The sequence below is a fragment of the Penicillium cosmopolitanum genome (assembly GCF_028827165.1).
Source record: "Penicillium cosmopolitanum strain IBT 29677 chromosome Unknown utg000008l:1.0-4398992.0:1.0-4402845.0, whole genome shotgun sequence".
Classification (NCBI taxonomy): Eukaryota; Fungi; Ascomycota; class Eurotiomycetes; order Eurotiales; family Aspergillaceae; genus Penicillium; species Penicillium cosmopolitanum.
In genome coordinates, this window is record NW_026622678.1 from 3,043,090 (window position 1) to 3,062,049 (window position 18,960).

At 50.3% G+C, this 18,960-nt stretch overlaps 7 protein-coding genes across 7 annotated transcripts; 3 read left to right on the plus strand and 4 right to left on the minus strand.

Moving 5' to 3' along the window:
- Window positions 1-487: 487 nt before the first annotated feature.
- N7509_007733 (putative alpha,alpha-trehalose phosphate synthase subunit TPS3) lies at window positions 488-3,411 on the minus strand (the record flags this gene model as incomplete). Its single annotated transcript, XM_056632370.1, has 3 exons — window positions 488-549; window positions 599-3,315; window positions 3,389-3,411. 3 exons carry the CDS (start codon window positions 3,409-3,411, stop codon window positions 488-490), a joined length of 2,802 nt encoding a protein of 933 aa, XP_056487921.1.
- A 960-nt stretch (window positions 3,412-4,371) lies between these two features.
- On the plus strand, window positions 4,372-5,588 carry N7509_007734 (Stk19 family serine/threonine-protein kinase; the record flags this gene model as incomplete). The annotated part of the gene is made up of 2 exons (XM_056632371.1): window positions 4,372-4,930; window positions 4,996-5,588. The coding sequence occupies 2 exons, from the start codon at window positions 4,372-4,374 to the stop codon at window positions 5,586-5,588; spliced, it is 1,152 nt and encodes a 383-aa protein (XP_056487922.1).
- A 285-nt stretch (window positions 5,589-5,873) lies between these two features.
- N7509_007735 (SRPBCC family protein) lies at window positions 5,874-6,961 on the plus strand (the record flags this gene model as incomplete). Its single annotated transcript, XM_056632372.1, is given in 3 exon segments — window positions 5,874-6,405; window positions 6,497-6,795; window positions 6,815-6,961. 3 exon segments carry the CDS (start codon window positions 5,874-5,876, stop codon window positions 6,959-6,961), a joined length of 978 nt encoding a protein of 325 aa, XP_056487923.1.
- A 488-nt stretch (window positions 6,962-7,449) lies between these two features.
- On the minus strand, window positions 7,450-8,113 carry N7509_007736 (uncharacterized protein; the record flags this gene model as incomplete). Its single annotated transcript, XM_056632373.1, has 3 exons — window positions 7,450-7,671; window positions 7,774-7,863; window positions 8,045-8,113. The coding sequence occupies 3 exons, from the start codon at window positions 8,111-8,113 to the stop codon at window positions 7,450-7,452; spliced, it is 381 nt and encodes a 126-aa protein (XP_056487924.1).
- A 1,065-nt stretch (window positions 8,114-9,178) lies between these two features.
- On the minus strand, window positions 9,179-11,020 carry N7509_007737 (C2H2 zinc finger protein; the record flags this gene model as incomplete). Its single annotated transcript, XM_056632374.1, has 1 exon — window positions 9,179-11,020. The coding sequence occupies one exon, from the start codon at window positions 11,018-11,020 to the stop codon at window positions 9,179-9,181; it is 1,842 nt and encodes a 613-aa protein (XP_056487925.1).
- A 4,509-nt stretch (window positions 11,021-15,529) lies between these two features.
- On the plus strand, window positions 15,530-17,161 carry N7509_007738 (uncharacterized protein; the record flags this gene model as incomplete). The annotated part of the gene is made up of 3 exons (XM_056632375.1): window positions 15,530-16,012; window positions 16,072-16,539; window positions 16,607-17,161. 3 exons carry the CDS (start codon window positions 15,530-15,532, stop codon window positions 17,159-17,161), a joined length of 1,506 nt encoding a protein of 501 aa, XP_056487926.1.
- A 746-nt stretch (window positions 17,162-17,907) lies between these two features.
- Window positions 17,908-18,891, minus strand: N7509_007739 (uncharacterized protein; the record flags this gene model as incomplete). The annotated part of the gene is made up of 1 exon (XM_056632376.1): window positions 17,908-18,891. The coding sequence occupies one exon, from the start codon at window positions 18,889-18,891 to the stop codon at window positions 17,908-17,910; it is 984 nt and encodes a 327-aa protein (XP_056487927.1).
- Between the last annotated feature and the right edge of the window lie 69 nt (window positions 18,892-18,960).

Sequence of the window (18,960 nt, forward strand, 5' to 3'; positions counted from 1 at the left end):
TAAGATCCACCACCGCTCGGTCTCCACTTATCGGCATGGATGTTCAGTGGAAAGGATTCGGCATGATTATGCGATTATGCGATCGGGGAAATGGCCAGAATTTGTGGATATTTTGAGCAGCGCAGAATTTTGGCTCATGTGAAGAGAATTGGTGCTGCCTCGAGGTTTACTTTCTACGTGTGAATTACGGGATCATGATCCAAAGCAAAAATAGTAGAGAATGTGTCATGGGTATTGTAGCGTTCCTAGAGACGCCAGAAATGATGCTGTACTATCCAACGATAACTATCTGAGGCAGTAGATGTATGGTAGTATGGTAGTATGTACCCAGATGAGATGACCATGTACTAGTAGAACCCCTTGATATCTACTAGAAGAAGAAAAAATCCGAAAAAAACGCCAGTCCTTTTAAACCCTCATGGACTCATGTTGACGTCGTCGAAAGCGATTGTCCATACTGGTTGAACAGATGACAACGTCTCTATCATTACTGCTGCGTCGAGTTTGTCCCTGCGGGTGCTGCTAGCTGCTGCAGACAAGAGAGAACACCTAAAAGAATCAGCGGGGTTGAACTTGTTGATTGGAATGAAAAACGAACCTGTCACGCCTTGCGTCAATGTCGCCCTAGCTTCCGTGCTTCGCGACCCCAATGTCACGGTCATCGCATAGTCCACAGCCTTGGCATCTTCCAACTTGTTCGCCCACCGGAATACAGGCTCGTCTTCACGGTTGTCGCCAATGATCAGCAAGAAGTCCGGCTTGGAGACCTCTTCGTTCTGCTTCGAATCTTCTAATGACCACTTCCAGACCTTCGCTGCAGCAGATGACTTGTTCGTGCTGGAGGTTTCTACGATCAAAGCGCCCTCGACTGGAATCGCATGTACACCATGACCAGCGCATGCATCATTAATGTGATCCGCGCATTCGGCAGCCAATCGTCCAGCACTAAGGCGGTCTTCGGCCGATCCATGGTGAAACACAAGGGAACAATGTCGCTCTTCCACCCAGCTCCCCTCGCTGCGCACCTTGAAATAAGCCAAGATAGGCGAGACTGCAGTCTTCCACTTTTGAATGCTATGCTTGTCGGCAAGATTCGACCACTCATCGGAATCGGGTTTGCGAACGAAACATCCGTTCTCGGCGATTAGGCCCAGGTGGTTGACTTGGCGGAATAACCGTTCCATTTCCTCGGGCATGCGAGAGCTCATCACGTAGACAATATTGGCAGGGTCATCGGTTAATTCTGTCAAGGTTGTGATTGCGCGTTGGGGCGTGGTAAGAATGATACTACGTGGAGATCCCCATGAGGCGAGTGTGCCTTCGTAGTCGACAATCATGAGCCGGCGCGTTGACTGTCGGTATCTTTCAATTAGTCGCGGCGTAGATAGTCGCGGCACGGCCATGATCTCTCGTGAAGATTGCTCGTTCCAAACCCGAGTCAAAGTCTCATTGAAGGACTTGACCCAGTTGGCGGTCGAATTCTGCAGTACTGCGCGGTGCAGTGCTTCCCATACCTCCTTTTTCTTTTTCTCATCCCGAGTGAGTGCTGTGTGAATCGCCTCCGCGCACTGTCGATAATCCCAAGGGTTGACCAATAGTGCGTGGTTTCCAAATACTGATGCACTGCCTGTGAATTCGCTGAGAATGAGTGATCCATATTTCTTATCGCCGTAACTGCCATCCTGGCAGTACACAAACTCATGACTGGTCAGGTTCATGCCCTCGCGGAGACTGGTGATCATTAAAGCGTCCGCTACCGTGATGAGTGCAAGATATTGAGGGAATGCTAAGTCTTGTTTCAAGAAAACCAAGGGCTGGTGTGCCAGAGTCGAATGGTTGGAGTTGATGCGCATGGCAATATCAGAGATGGTTGCCTCTAACTCCGGCTGTTCTGTGGTGCTGGTTGCCACTTGGATGAGAACAACCTTATCTGCCCACTCTGGATATGTGTTCAGAAATAGCTCGTAGCTGAGCAGCTTCTGCCGAATACCCCGGACAGAGTCAATCTTATCCCGTGAGACAATCAGCCGCTTGCCCTGGTAACGATCGGAAATCGTATCGACCCATCTCTCGACATCGGCCGCCTTACGACGCTTGTCCCAGGAGGTTGGATCGATACCAATTGGGAAAGTCCCAACGTTAATAAAACGATCTTCCATCTGAATGCCCTCATTGGTGGCTTCCACGCAGAGAATACGACTGCAGGTCTGCAAAAAGTGGCGACAGTACTCGGTCGTCTGGAAACCGATCAAATTGGCGCCGAGGATACCCTCGAGAAGTTCTTTCCGCGGGGCCAAACATTTAAAGACCTCCGATGACGGGAACGCGATGTGTAGGAAGAATCCAATCTCAGCATCAGGCAGCATCTTGCGCAACATCGCAGGAACAAGCAGCAGATGATAATCCTGAACCCAAATCGAATCGCCACGCTTCCAGTTTTTGGCGATCCTCTCTGCAAATTCCTGGTTCAGCTTCACATAGTAGATCCACGAATGATCTTCATAAGCCTTGCTCTTTGGGTTGTCTGGAATCTGGTAATGGAAAACGGGCCAAAGGATCGTCTTGCAAAAGTGAGTGTAGTGTCCATCAAAATCACCATCGCTAACAAACACCGTTAACGAGTCGTACTCGTCTTCCAATTTCTCGGCAATTTCAGTGCGCGTGTAATTGATCAGCGCATCAGTGGGCATTCCCACAGTGCCGACCCACATCAGTTCACCCAGGTATCCAGACTCTTTCGCGGAACGAACGGCATTCCGCAAACCACCGTTTCCTTGCTCGGCTGTTTCAACGGTCCAATCCGCTCGGGAAAATGACTGCTTGCGGGCGAACATCTCCGGCTTGATGACTCCGAGGTATGGATTGGCTGGCTTTGCTTCTGGGGTCTTCGGCGCAGGATCCTTGTTAGGCATAACAGGATCCTGGTGCTTCAAGATAGACGGCGACGGCGAGAGGAGTGTTTGAGGCTTCGGTTGATTCAGCGATGTCGTTGCACCCCATGCTGGAGAATGGCCTTCACTCTCGGTGAGGAGTTGACTTTCTGCGTTTTCCGGAATCGTGGGTAACGCGAAGTATCCTGCTTCCTCCTTCTCGGGCTGCCCGGGGTTGCTTGTAAATATCCGCTCATGGTCGGTTGTCGCACCGGGGGTTAACCCTTGCTGAGGTTTAGGGTTGTTCTGCTCGAATAAACTGGCTCCCGCATTGGGGTGCGGAGGAGCCGAGTCAACCCCCGCATTATTAACGGCGGTCGGAGGAGGTGGAACGGCGCGATAGCGAGAGTTTTCAACGTGGAAGTTGACAGTGTATGGTAAAAAGCTGACAGAAGGCTTAGGTTAGGGTCTGGCCTTGAATTGGGTGGAGACATGAGATTTATTTCGTGGTGGCTTACAGAGACGCGATGAAGACCGTCATGGTGGAACGCCAACCTCGACAGAGGGACAGGAATGGCGGGCACGGCGCGATAGGGACCTCGCGTAAAGCGATTGAAGAAAAGAAGTATCAGCCAGATAGCGAGTGAAGAGCAAGAACCCTTGTGTCGGGTATAAAGCTGTCATAGACTAGCAAGAAGCAAGAAAAGTTGATCAAGTTAAGATCTGTTTTCTCATGGCTACGTCATGTGAAAGTAGATCAGGTGGTCCGGTACTCCGGTGAGTAGTTGTAGACTACTTGGAATGTATCGGGTTCACCAGGGCCGGGTGTATGAACTGTTTAAGAGGCAGCAGTCGGGGGTTCTGCTTGTTCTGTTCTTTTTTTTTGGGCATAGAAAGAGACCGCGGGGCGAGAACCAGAGCTTCCAAGGCACTGGATGGCGGCTGTATTGAATCATACGGGGCCGTACAAGTTGCCGGTGGTTCCACCTTGGTCTTGATGTTCTATTACGGTATTACATATACCAGGGTATGAGGCATTTGATGTCATTGGCGGGATCTCTATGAAAAAGGAAGTGCCTGATCGGCAGTGAAGGTGTCATTTCGCTCTTCCAAGGTTTATATTGAGCCCAGCAGCTAAATCATTCTATTTACATTTAGCACTAGTAGTAGTATATTGTTTGCTATCGGTTCTCAATGTGGGAAGGGGGTGGTTTGATTTGACACATTCCGGGAGTGTTGGTTGGCAGCGGGTTTTGATCGGCCTGTCCTTGCTGAAGTACTAATAGCGCTTGTCAATTGCCAAGAATGCGGCATTTAAAGTCAAAGAAAAATACTTCGCTCATACCACACTATCTAAGCTCTAAAAATGACAATCGCGATGGCTATGCTTTCAGAGCGCAGTCACCTGACATGGATGAGGTAATCTTAAATGTAGGAGCTTGGCAATAACGAGGCTCCTTCATCACATCATTTCTCAACATTAGAACAACTCCTCCCAGGCATGCCCTTGCGTCTCACCTCAGCTCCAGTCTCCGGTGTCAAGAAACGCAAGCCAGCCGTCCGCAAGCCCCAGGCCACCTCCCCATTTGCCGCCCATGCCCGACGCAAACCAAACTCCGCCGCAGCGAGTGGCGTGAAGCGGGCAGCCGAGGAGGGTCTGCTTGATGATAACGACCCTCTTCCAGACATAGGCGTATCGCATTATATATCAAATGCTGCATCCGTTGAGAATGTCGTTCAAGCAATCGAGTATATTCGGACAAAAATGTTCGACGAGCTCCCCGCTCGAGCTGGGATGAATAGCACGCGCATTGCGGAGGTCCTTAACTTACGACGGTCATTGCCTCCGCTGGCGTCGGTGGCACATGTGCATATGTTGATCGATTCGCCCACACAGGTGGAAAGGGAGATCGTAGAGTTGGTTCAGGCGGGCCGAGTTCGGCGTCTGGTCGTTCCAGGCCGGGGCAATGATGCAGCCGGGCTAGGTGATTGCCTGGTTCTTGCGGACGAGTGGGAAAAGTTGGTGCGTGAGAGCTCAGCTCTCGATGCGGATGTCAAGGGTATGTGTTTTGGTCCGGGGTTGCTAGTAATGTGAGGGACATGCAGCTGACATGCTATTTTCTAGAGAAATTCCTCGACATACTTGGCCGCATCGGAACCAATTCTGCGATTTCACAGAGCGTATTTAAACCGGAAGAGTATAGGGCACTGATGCGCGCAGGATTCCTCGTATCATCCTCTTCTTTCACACAAGGGTCACTGAGTCTTGCGTCTCTTCCTAAATTGCCCACCACAGCGATTTCATCGGCCAGTCGGAGCGAACCGGTTAGATCTTCTGATTCCAACCGATCTGTACAGACCGATGCCCAATCTCGCGCCGCGACGCTATTTTTGTCGCTGCCAAATACTGGGACATATCTTCGGTTGCTAGGCGCTGGTCGTGCTCACATGCTGGCTCTTCTCCGACGGTCCAGCTGCAGCGAGGCCCCCATGGGCTTACTGAAAGATCGTTGGGATGGGGCAGTGGAAACCGAAAAGAGCTTCCATCTAGCCAAGAGGGCCCGCGGGGAATTTGCGGGTATTTTGCCAGGAAAAACGAAGAAATGGAAAGATCTATATGGCATGCAGTTCGGCTGGGTGTTGGAGGAAACCGTGGGGGCCGGCCTCGTGGAGATCTTTGAGACAGGCAGTGTAGGACCTGGAGTCCGCTGCATCTAGCGTATGACTGCCGGATGATTCCACAAGATATAAGATGATACCCTTTAAATACATAATATAAATATCTACCCTATCACTGTCACTGTCACTATCCCTACCATCTCCATATATGCAAATAGATCGCCCCACCACTGGCACGTCACAGCGCGAACCACAAACCAAACAAGCTCCGCCGATCCCTCGGTCCCTCAAGCTTTGGTTCCTCCTTTTCCCCAGATTCCTTCCCTTCAAGTTCCCCATTCAAGTTAGCAGTGCTATTATTCACCCCCTCCAGGGCTGACCAAGATGCCCCTAATCCAACTCCACCCTCACCCCTTCACAATCCTCCCCTCCCACCCATCCCTTCCCCCTGGCCCCCCACGCCCAGAAGCAAAACACGTCGCCAGCACCGCACTCCAAGAAGCTCTCGAGCTACTAAATTCCGACCTTCCAACCTGGGAAAAGGACCCCAAACCACGCCGCTCACCCCCAGCATACGCAGACATCCGACTCTCTCAAAAATGGCGCAAATATGAACAAATGCCAGATCCAAGTTCGAGTTCAAGTTCTCCATCTCCATCTCCATCTCCATCCACTGGCAACTTGAAGCGAAAGCCTGAATTCTGGGTCTGTCGTCAAAGTGAACACCCGGACGCAGCTGTCGCTGGTAGCGCGCCGTGGACTGAATTCGAAGATGGATTGCGGTCGGAGCATGCTGAGCATGAAATGGAATATACGCCCAGTGTTACTGGTGTTGAGCGGTTACTTCAGTGGACAGAGCAAGAGATTGGGGAGTTGGATATGAATGGGGTTACGTTTAAGGATGTTGATGTTGAGGGTGAGTGCCCTACGATGACACCGTCCAAACCATATATTTTGGGGGCGAGGGGTTGTTTGCAGCAAGTGCTAAGGCTAATCAAATCCAACAGTCAACCTAATAACTCACACCTTCCACCCAACAGCCCTAATATCCCCCCGCTCCTTCATCTCATTCACAATATCCGCCACATACGACGCACACAGCAACGAACCCTCCTACCCATCAAAAGGTTTCATAACAGTCCAAATACCCCTCCACCCAGACCCAACAACCACGCCCACGGCAATTCACGAAAAGATCAAATCGGCCGTACCGAGGCGTACAATTTTCGCCAATTATGCTAGTGTCGAGCGTGTTGCGAAGAAGAATCGTCCTCCGGTGTCTTCTTCATCGCAGCAGCAGCAGCACGTCTCCCCCGCTCATTCAGTGGACTATGGCGACTACCTCTGATGCTGGTGGGTTGATTCCGCAGTGGGTGCAGAGGAATTGGACTCTTGGTGGTGTTCCTCGTGCGGTTGTTGCGGATGTGGGATTGTTTATTGATTGGAGTACGAAGCGGCGAGCGTTATCGTAGTCTGGGTAAGGCGAGGGGTGGAGTGGAGGGGGAATGCATTTTGATATATTATAATCGAAGGTTGGCGTACTCAAGTCGTTACTGTGCGAAGTTGGTCAATTTGAAGTTAATATAATACTAGTAATACTCGTTATCTGGCTGGAATTTACATTTACTACCTTGACTAACACCCACGCATGCAATTGGACTTTTTTTCTGTTCATACAGTCAAAGCACCATAATCCCTATCAATCGTAATGAACACTATTGAGTGACTATTTCTCCAACTAAAAATGTGCCATAGAATAAGTAGATCTATTAGTGATTGGAATCTACCTAGTGAATACTAGGAAATAAAGTAGTCATCAAAACCTGAATTTATAACAGTCAATCAATTGAACCTAAGTCCGAGTCTTCTATCTACATTTCCCATTCAATTTAAATCCCCGCATAAGTAAGCTTTGAATCGCCCACCTGAAAGATTGCTGATAACCCTTACCACCACTCACTCAAAGCACCTCCTTCAAAACGCCAAAAGCCTGCAAACCAGCCGCCAACCCACAACCAACAAGATTCGGCAAAATCCCATTTTTAGCATACCAAGCCGAGCTAGACCAAAGCAAGACATTAATGATAGCCGCCATGGCCTTGTTCAGTGGATCTGCCAGGGCAGCTGGGTTGCGGGACCATTGGTAGTGGAGGATTCCGGAGAGGAAGAGGAATGCGCTTCCCTATATCCCAGCCGGGCAGGTAGCCATTTGTTAGATTGGGCCAGATGGAGAGAGGAAGTGGGAGTAGGGTAAGTGGGTGAAGGGTGTGAGGTGGGGGATTACCTGGTACCAGCCGACCTTTCCACAGGCCCAGGCTCGGCTTCCTTTGATGTTTTTGAAGACTTTGTCGGATTGCCATTCTTTGCCGCCGATCTGGGGGTTGTTAGTATTGTCTGATCTTGGTCTGGTTTGTATAAGACGAATGCAGGTTCAAGCTTGAATACAGATGCATCCATGGGACTTGTCTCGGTGGGCCGGGGAGAGGAGAGGGGATCAACTCGTAAGGGCTTGTAGTAGGTCAAGTTGACCAGTTAACTAGTTAAGTAGTACGTACAGTGTGACCAATGGAAAGCAGAACAAAAGACACAGCCGAGGCTGTAAGGGCTCCGGATGGTGCGGACATTTTCGAGTTCGAGTTATTTATGGAACTGAATTCGTTTGGTTCAAGTTTTTATATCGAGAATTGAGCTCTGTTCAATTTGAAGCTGGTGGTGGATGGATTAGATGTAGATGCGATGTTGGAAGGTCACTCGGAGTGGCCGGAGCTCCGGGGGTATTTCAAGGCAGGGGTGGGTTGAAGCGAGCCTCGGTCCAACAATTGGGGGAGTGGGGAAGGAGTCTCGGATCGACTCCACATGTTTGTGCATGGGGGGATGAGATGGGGCGAGATGGATTGAAGCTTAAACATTAATGTGATCTAATTCTAATTCTGGATCTAATTATATTGTAATCAGTGATCCATGCTAACTAACATAACATTACTGGAGGACTCGGATTATGCTTATTACTAGACACTGGAAAATTGGGTATTATCACTACCTAGGGATAAATAGCTGGACAGAGAAGTGAAAAGGGGTCAGGGTGGTGGTGAGAGTGAGAGGGGTTGAGGGGGGTCAAGATATGGATAATAAAGAAAAGGAAAATGGAATAAGACTAGAAAACCCCAAGCCAGGGTCGTTCCATGCATCCTTGGAAGTGGAAGTACGCCGAACTCCCCCAGTTGACCATTGAAGAGAACACCTCGCAAGAAGAGAATTTGTAGACAAAAAGGAGATCAAAAAAAGGAAAAAGGAGGGGAATTTCAAAAGAGTAGATAGATATATATAGCCCAGGCCCATAGGCTCAAGGCAAGCCCGAGGCAAGGCCTTGCCATTTGGAAAGGGGCCAATATCGATTAGTGCGAAAAAGGGTAGAGGTCGGAAAAGGACGAAGGAAAGCCACCAACGCCGGCAACTGTCGGGACGTTGATCATGAGACATTGAAGAAGTGCCATCCTACTCAGAGGAGAGGATTGGAATAGAAGCATATCGACAAGAAATATCGACACATTTGGAAGAGGGCGCAGGAAATGGTGGGTTTTTCCTTCCTAAAGAATAGGATCCCATGGGATGGGCTAGGCGAGATAAGACCGTATCGTATCATACATGACCATCATATGACTATCATCGCGGACCTGAATTGGGTTGATTTACTTCCACCGGTTGAGGCGCTGAGGTCGATGCGATATGGGCACGCAACGACGCAACCTCTTCTCGTAATCCCACCATCTCGTCGTGCATGGACCGAACATATTGCCAGAGCTTATCGATTTGGCTGGGGTCATTGTTCGACTCCGGCCATCGAGCCCCACCTTTGGTGGACCGTGATGAGAACCAGAATGACCGTGTTGTGATGTGTGTTTCGCTGGTGCCTGCAGACCGTATCTGGCATCAGGAGAACTAATAACGGGCGGGGGGAGATGGGGCGCTCCGGTTGGTGGTGGCAGGCCCAAGCCCGGTGGGGGTGGGGCGTGGTTTGGCTGCGCTGTTCGAGGAGCGAAAGATGGTTGAGGATGAGGCAAGGACTGGGCCATGCCGGGGGAGTGTGCGCGGTGAGGTTGTGTGCTTCCGTCGTGATGCGAGAGGGAGTTCGGGGAAAGTGGCTTAGGGCTGTCGCCGACATTTGTTGGGGCGAAAATGGACGAGCCAGATGTATGACCTGCGGGTGGGAAAGTCATATTTGAAGGTTGTGAGGTCGCTGCTGTCGATGATCCAGATCCACCGTGCGAGCCTGGAGGTGGGTAGAGAGCACGGCCAGCAGCGATCGGTGGATAAGTACTAGGCGGGCGGGGGTGGAGAGAGTCGGATCTGGAGAGAGAATCGACATCGGACTTGCGCATGCCCGGCATGTTGAGTCGTCGCTCGTCCTCCTCATCCATACGCTCTGGCTCAGCGTAGACCAATCCATTCATTGCGTCATCTGCCGGGTGGCCGTCACCGTAGTCGTCGTCGGCTGCAAAGCTGCCCATGCTGGATCGGCGACCAGCGCAGCCCCCTTGACCCTTATTGTGGCGCGCAAGCGCGTCACCGCGAGCAAATCGACGCCCGCATTTCGGACAGATATGAGGGCGCTCGCCTGTATGGAGTTTGGTGTGTCGTTTCAAGTCGTGTAATCGGCGGAAGCGAGATTGGCAGGTTTGGCAGACGAAAGGTTTCTCTTGGCTATGGGTGAGCAGATGGCTCTTGAGGTTGTGTTGTCGTGTAAACTCTGTGGCGCAGTAGGGGCAGCGGTGCTTCTTTGCGGAAGGCGAGCGCGGGCTCCCTCTATTATAGCCTGCATCTGGCAAGCTAAGCCCGCGACGCGGATCGCTCAGGCTTGGGCGACGAGCGTTTACAGGCGGGCTGTTCGCCGCCAACATCCCTGGACCGCCACTGGGCATAGGATACGAAAAGGCTTTATTGCTGTCTTGGTCAAGATCCGAGACCGCCCGAGGACGCGGTCGATCACCATCCTGTGAAGCTGAGTCTTCGATGGGACCTGGGCTCGCGACGGTTGATGTGTGCATGAGAGAGTTGGAGTTGTGATCGATTGATTTGTAAGGGTCTGACGCGGAGTCATTCGGGTGTGAGTCTACCTGCATCTGTTCCGGCGATGCGTGAAGCGAAGGCTCATGGATGGAGGGGGCCGGAGACCTCTCGCTAGCCCCCAATGCTTCGCGGGCGACCTGTGTGCTGTTTCTTTCGGGTTCTCGATCTTGTTCTGCCGGCCGATCCGCCGGCATCGTCGCTGGGCTTGTCATCTGAGGGGGTTGAGATCGCGAGACGTGTAGACCGGCGCTGGCGATGGAGCTTAGATTGGTGTCGGGTTTTGAGTGACCTTTGAGAAAGGCGATAGGCTCCGGACTAGAGAGAGAGGTGGAAGAGGTGGAAATGGGGTTTGAGATGGCGACAGTCTCGTTATTGGAGTGCATCAATGCCGCCATGGAGGCAGAAGGTTTCGCGCCAGCCTCGATGGGTGGACGAACCAAGGCGATGGCTACTTCCGAAGACATGTTAGAGGATGCACGCGGCGGAAGAGAGCATGGGAGGTGTCTAGGGAAAGGGGAAATGGGAAAGGAAGAAACCAACCGCAAGAGCTTTTGGAACAACCGAACGAGAGACGGGGGTGAGAGGAGGAGGATGAAGGCGAAGTCCAGGGCGTGTGGGGCGTTTAGACTCACTTTCACCTTCAGGCAAGTGTGGCGCAAGCTGACGAGGTTGGTTTCAGCTTTTCAGAGTTGATGGACCCAGAAGAAGATCCACTTGGAAAGCCTAGGGGGGGCTTGGGCCTTGTGTTAAAATAGCAAATGGGGAGTAGAATCAAGGAGATTGGCGATTTGAATGGAGCCAGGCCATCAGGCGTGGAAGTGTGGAAGTTTGGAACCGTGGCGGGTGCGGGTTGCGCAGGAACGAAGTTGGCTGAGAGAGAGCTGGATTGGGGCGGTGGAGGAGAGGAGGAATGTTGATAAATTGGGGTTATTGGTTCAGCTGAAAAGGTTGGAAGAGTTGGAAGAGTTGGAAGAGTGGATGATGTTCATTCACTGGATCCCATTAGAACAAGATTAGAGTAACAGAACAAGAACAAGAACAAGAACAGCAGCAAGAGGAAGAGCAAAGAACAGGAACAACAGCAACAGGCAGAAACAGGATAGAGCAACGGTACGTGTATGGTAATATTTCTGGGGGGGCTGGCGTGGCGCAGTACCAAATTGGTGCAATTGGGGGCCTCATGCCCGGTATGGTATGGTCCCAGTATTCATGTAATTTACATCTGGGCACTACTGGTCGGTCACGGTCGAGGCTCTTGGAAATGAACCCTCCGGAGATGTACTGATACTTACATTCATATACATTATTACCCCTGGGCTTAGGTACCTCTACTTTAATAAGATTGAGGCTGTGTAGCCGCTAAGGCGTTTGTGGCAGGCCGTGGGTCTAGCACCAGCATTCACAACCAGCATCAACACGAGGCTTCCCGTCCTCTCCTTTTCTCCCCTCCATACTGGTACTCATAATCTGCGGCTGAGGGTCACATCTGTTTGGCTCAGTCTATATCCCTCCTTATGCACCGTACCCTCCGGATAATACAGCCATGTACGACCGACGTACCACCAGCCCTTGCCACACTTCACCCGTGATGTCACCCCGAGGGCTTCCTCATGTCGCTCGCTGGGGCGGGCGGCAGATCTACTCGAACCCACCTTGGTTCGGGGCCTGACCGTGGAAACTAATCCCAATGCCTGCACCAATGCGCCAATGCAATTGCGCAGTGTTAGGCCCTATCTGCTCCTGTGTCTGGTTTCATCTTACCGCCGACCCGACTGAGGCTCAACCTGTTCTTCAATTGAGGATCGACAACATGAGCATAGCTGTAGTGAATCGACCCAGTCGCGTGGGCAGTGAGGCTTGCACTGGGATGTACAATACATCCTGTGCATGTATGTACATACTCGAGTGAGTGGGGGATAGCGGTATCAATATTCTAAATGGGTCACAGTCGCACCAACCCAATCTTCATGTGGGCGAGAGTTGGAGTGGCAGTGGGCAGAAAAGAAGGCCTCCAAAGCCCTGGAGTTAGATCAGTCAGATCAGGCTTCTTGATGCATCTCCCGACACCGGGCCAATTACCAGGTGGTCATACCTGCATAGGCCGATGAGGCTCTTGCAGGCCTTGCATAGCCCCATAGCTATGTACATAGTCTCACGGTTCGGATTGGGGGCCGTGAGCTTCAAGTTTCATCCGGCATTGGCACTTGAAAGATTTTCTATCAGGATTTCCACGGAGTTGTGCTTCATTCACTGTAAATGCAAGGCCAGGGCAGGGCAGGGCAGGGAAGGGATAGAATGAGGTGGCGAGCGGTGATGAAATTGGTGGACCATTAGATATGTGGCGTTCGCAGATATTCCCTTCTTGGGGTTTTGAATCGGAGAAATTGAGTAAGTGACATGGAATTGGAGTAGGAAATAAACACGAATACGTAGAATGACTGTTGTCATGGCTTAGTGAGGTGTGTTGTCGACTCGGAGGCAGACAGGTAACCGCCAGGGAAGAAAGGACACTATCAGTTTGAACCTCCAGGGCTTGGAAGGATATCCGAGTACATTGATAATCCAATTCACATGATACGAATTGAATTCCATAGATCTATAAATACTCTCCTGCAAACTTGGTCAACAGCCACCTAGATTCCCAATTCAGCAGACACCCCCATATTTGTATCGGAAATATTCTCCCCGCGGATTCACACCCATTGTAATTGTATTGATCACTGGCCGACTCACTGAATTGTGGCTTGGCCGGGACTACGTCAGACAAAAACAGTGGATATGAATGAAAGGACAGCTTGGCCAGTATTAGCGAGCCTATTGCTGTGTACCGAGTACATACTGTACAATTAAGTTCATTGTCGCTAGAATGTTCCAACGCCTTGGTCAGGTCCGCCATCACGTTTCAGGATCCTTGGTGCCTTGCCCAATTACATCAGAGGTGTGGCTGGTGTGAACCGTCAATAGTAAGCTGACAGCTGTTACTTGATAGTCTCTCAGATACGCCCATTTTTTAGATGGATGGATCGAAATCTCCATTTAGTGGTTATTTTTTGAGGTTGGCTACGAAAAAATTAAGTTAGGGAAGGGGACCAGATCTAGGTACACCTCTACCTAGGTATGTACATATTAGTGACAGTCTTTCGCCTTGGAAAAGAAAACACTTCTGTTTGTGCTGAGAGGTAAAATCAGTCCCTGGAACTGACGTGTCATATTTACTAGAAGTGAATTAAGGCTTTTCTTCTGAGGTATGACTAGTGAGTGGTACTGCCGGTCTATACAGCCGGTCAAGAACTCACAACCAGGAAGCATCTAATATTCACCAGCTTTGCTCAGGTAACATATACAAAGAAACTACATCTATGCTAGACATTAACTGCAGAACATAACTACTGTAATACATGTAAATTTTATTTAGTACACGAAAACCCAAAATTCAAGTTAGATAGTCATGCTTCTTGCTCTGAAAAGTCGTGCACAACCGGTAGGATATAACAAGGCACTACTCCAACTACGAACAAAGTAGTTAATGGACAGGTCAATCATTGATCTCAGCTCAGCGTGGTCTATCTGTCCTATCGTGGAAATCATGGTAGATCTTAGATTATAGGGAGTCTAAAAATAGAAGGTACTGGAGGCATGAGGGCCATAGCATTGAGTCTTACAAGCTAGGGAGTGCAAGTGGCCGGGGTATACAAAGTATGAACATACTAGTATGAAGAATCACTGTTTAACTTGAAGTTAGGAATAAGAGTGTACGGAGTGCAGGCTATATTATGAATCGATCCAAGCACTTTTTCTTTAGTGTCGTAGGGGTGGTAGTACATAATAGTCTCTCTAGAACTGTGAGAATTGGCAGGACAATTGCGTGCATGGCTGCTGTAATAATACCAGTAGTAGCCTAGCTATGTAAGCCATCTACTAGTGTGTCTTTCTATTCATGGTTATTTCTTCTCAGAGCAATGCTTAAGTCTGGTCTTGGCAACTTGAATGCTTCCGCCAACCTCCCCAGCACAACCACCACCACCACCAACACTATCACACTACCCCGTACTCGTACCCCTCCCGAATCTCTCATTCTCCCGCGCACTGACCTCGAGTACATTCGACTCGAAACCTGGCGAAGCGCCAGGGGAAGGACCTGGTGCTTATTGACCCTGTGTGACAGGCTTGCATCCCTATGGAGATGCGGGTTGGCGGGTATTTTGGTCCCGGCTTGGGCTTCATGCCCCGTGCTGCTCCTATCCTTCCATCCCACATCCCACCCCATTTTCGAGCGGTTCGGGAGGAGGTCTGGTTGGCTAGGCGATCGGCGGATTAGCGCCGGTTGAGGTGATGGGCGTGCATCGTGAGGAGGTGCCCGAGACCGTTTAGTGCCTCCTACTGGCTGGGGACTCCACTGTGACAAGCTCGACCGATCACCTTAACCATCCAGTCAGAGTGCTAGGTCTGCACGACCGACAGTGTGAAGATGCAGGCTCCTCGCCCAGAGGGACCGTTCCCCAATCACGATCTCCGTCGCACCAGCACTATTTCCCCCGGCGCTTACTCTGATCCTGGCACGAAGTGATGAGCGACCATCGGCTTGCAGTTCTTGCCCCCGCCCCTCGACTCGACACTGGCGGTGATTGATATTCAAGAAAGCCATGGCCGGCTCCTGCGTCTCCTCACGTTTTTCTCTTTCTCCTCCTTGTCACCATCCGCCGCCTTGACTGGTTTTGTGTTTGTTTAATCCGTGGACAGCAGGTCTCGCTCACGGTTATCCAAGGTGATCCTGCGAAAACGTCCATCTTGCTCAGCCCTTGTTACACACGCACACACAGCTGGGTTCGCAGCACACAATTGACTTGGTATTTCCTCTTGGCCGTCTTTTCTTCTTCTTTAAATTCTAGAAGAAAGGCTTTTTGTATTCCTATCAAGAGCTGGCTCTCTTGATCGATCTTTGTTGATTTCAGATTCTATCGCTCTTCCTTGAAATGTCGATTTCTGGTGATAGCACCAACGGTTCTCCTCAGAACTACGCACCCGTCGTTCCAGTGGATCTCACTCGCAGTTCATATCACAGCGCAATGGGTCCCCCGCCACAGCAGCACACAGCCAACGAGACTCGCAGCTCCTCCGAGAGCAGCGGTGCTTCTCTCAAAAGCCCTCGCACAGCTCGGTTCGCCGAGGCCACAACAATTCACTCGCCAATCGAACCAGCAACTAAATCTCCGTTTGCCGATCCTCAGAACAAGAAAGCTGATGGTGGCGTTGCGGATGTTGGTTTTGGTTATGTATCGGCGAATGATCCAGCGAGGCATGTGGACGACTCCCTCCCCCCAGCCTCGCCATGGAGGGCCGACTTGAAGGTGCCCAACACTGCTCGTTCATTGAACCCACTCAGCCCTACTTTCCGCGAGGAATACATGCTCGAGAAGCAAGAAAAAGTTGCGGATAAAGAAAATGCCCGAGACTTGGTAAGGAAACTTCTACTTACAAACATAATCAATCACTCAAGTTTCTAACCTTTGTCCAGAGAATCAAACTTCGCGTTCGCATCGCCAAGATTTTCCTTCGTTTTGTCAACTTTGGTTGCAGTCTGATCATATTGGCTCTCCTGGCAGTGACTTTGACCATCTTCAGGGCGACAAAATCCATCCCGGCGCGCAACTCTCTTCCTGCTTGGGCCGAGGGCACGAACCCATGGGCTCAATACATGCTCCTAGGAATGGCTTGTGTTTCACTCTTTGCCTGTTTGATTGTCTTCTGGGCTTACTGGAAAGGTGGTCATAAACGTGCCGAAAAGACCGCCATCTACTACACCGTCTTCTCCATATTCTTCTTCTTTTTCAGTTTGATTATGTGGATTGTCGGTGCAGCTATCTACCAACACTCCAAATCAAGTGGGAATAATAAAGACATGTGGGGATGGTCCTGCGCTCAGAATACTCGTGAAGAGATCTACAGCAACTCAGTTGACTACGCTCTGCTATGTCGTCTTCAGGTAAATCTTCTTCGCGCCCCCTCCTCCCCATCCAGCCAAGGTACACAAAAGCTAACAAATAATCAAGGACTGGGGCCTCGTTTGCGCCATAATCGAAGTCGTCATCGAGGTGCTAGCCATCCTCATCTACGCCGTAGTCCTCTACCGTATCTGGACCAAGCGCCGACTAATGAAGAGCATGAACGGCCGCGACCAAGCACGAGATGATCTCTACCTCGCCCAGCTCCGCCTCCAATCAGCCCCGAACACACCCGGCTTCGCAGGCTTCTCATCATACCCGCCTAAATCACCTTTCGCCGCCGCAACCCCCGTTGACGCATACTCAGCCGCAGAGAAAGGCCAGGCTCCGAGATCGCCAACAACAACGCAATATGCATCTCCGCGTTCCCCAACCCGCCCTGTCCCCTCTTTCCAACTCCAAGCCCCACCAATCCGCGTCCAACAACCTACCCCCAAAACAGCTCAAGAGGAATTCGGTGCTCCCTCACACTCCCCGTCCCCGCCTCCCCCGCAACACGTTGCTGCTGCGCCGGGCGAGACGGAATACGCCGCTGTGCCTATCCCGGGCGGTTATACCAGTCCCATGGGACCGTCTTTCCCTGCTGCGGTGCACAAGTACTAGAACTAGAACTTTCAAGCTTGAATGCTTTGGTTTTACGTTACGTTCTGGCGTATGGGAGTGAGAGAGTGAGCTTGATTTCGTCCCAAAAAAATTATTAAAAACCCTTTATTGAAAAAAATGTATACGATCGTTTGCGGTCGAAATCTTGAACATATCTATCTCCTGTTTACTTTCTTTCGTTCATGGTTCTACTATTTTATATTCCCTAATTCAATGCCCCTTTGGGGGTGGGTACTGACAAATGATTTACACGGGCGTTAGCGGTTGGGATACAGATACCAGTGCTAGTTGGAGGGCTTGATTGTTTTATTATTCAAGCTGTTATTGTTTTGAAAAACTCTTTACTTAAATATTATCATTTCATCTTTGAGAACACTCAATTCATATCTTGCCATAAACATACTAGTTCACCAGCTTGAACCCTCCCAGTTCCTGGCAGGTTCAACATATGGTTCTAAGATTGCCTCAACTATATTTTCTCAACTACTAGGTACCTAGGTAGTAAGAGTAGTAAGGTCCACGTAGTGTGTGCTCCAAAATGCGATACAATTCTGTATTTACTAACATAGTAGTACTATTTCCGAAAGCCTTAACTAGGTATGATCTGAGGATAGATGTATTTCGTGAAAAATTGACGTATATAAAAACTTTAACACCACTCGGACGATATCTCAGTTCCAACCATCCCATGACAGCAATAAAACTCCGAGTCTACCTAGGTAGTATATCCAATGCTCTTTAGGACTCTATTTCAACTTGAACTCGCCCAAAGCCCGTATTAGCTGATCAGATGTCGGTAAAACATGATGACCCCCCTTCAACCAACTTACACTAACACGACAACCCTTCTCCTCCATCTCCCGTTGAAAAACTTCAACCCGGGCCTTAGATACAAACTTATCCACCTCCGCCGGGAAAAGAAAAACCAATTTACCACAAATATCATCCGTAAACCTCGACGCAAACCCACTCGTAACAATACCCGGCTCAACCTTTGACCGAAATCCCGAAGGAAACGCCTCATGCGCAATAGCATCCGGATACCCAAGACGACAAACCAAATCACTCAAAGGCCACGGAATCCACGCCACCAAACCATCTACTAGAGAATCCAAACTCGTAACTGGCACAATGCCAATGGCACCTACAACTCTAGGCCGAGCTAAATGACCAGCTAAACCCAATGCACCCATTGAACGACCGCAAATAACGATACGGGCTTTCGGATACTTTTCGAGTGTCCAGTTGATGACAGCTTCGTCGTTTGCTATGGCGGCAATTTCCATTGCGCCGTCGACATTTGGTACGAATGAACTTGCGTCGTAGCCGACGAAATCACGGCCGATGACTGGTATCCCGTTCTCGAGGAGGGGTTGGAAGATTTCTTTGGAGAGATAGCGTGTTGGTCGGAGGTTGCCGTGGAAGAAGAGGAGGACTAGGTCCGAGTCTGAGGTCGAGTCCGGATCTGATGATACGGCTTGGGTTGGATATTCGTGAATTCCGACTTTGCTTCCAACTGCGGATGTTATTGTGTAATGGTTGCCGGGTAGTTCGTCGCCATTCCGTCCGAGATAGTCGTACTTTAAGGCTCCTGCGTTACCGACGAAGAGTTGGTTATCGAGGGTTTTTGCGAGACGTTGTGTCAGCCAGTCTGGTGTTGATTCAGGAGTGTTGGACTCGCGAATGGTTTCGACTGGGGTTGTTTCTTGGTTTGAAGGTGGTTCGATCATTTTGAAGGAGTTGAAGAGTCTGTTGCTGAGCAAGGGCGAATACTGGTCAAGACTCGAAACTATGTCCTC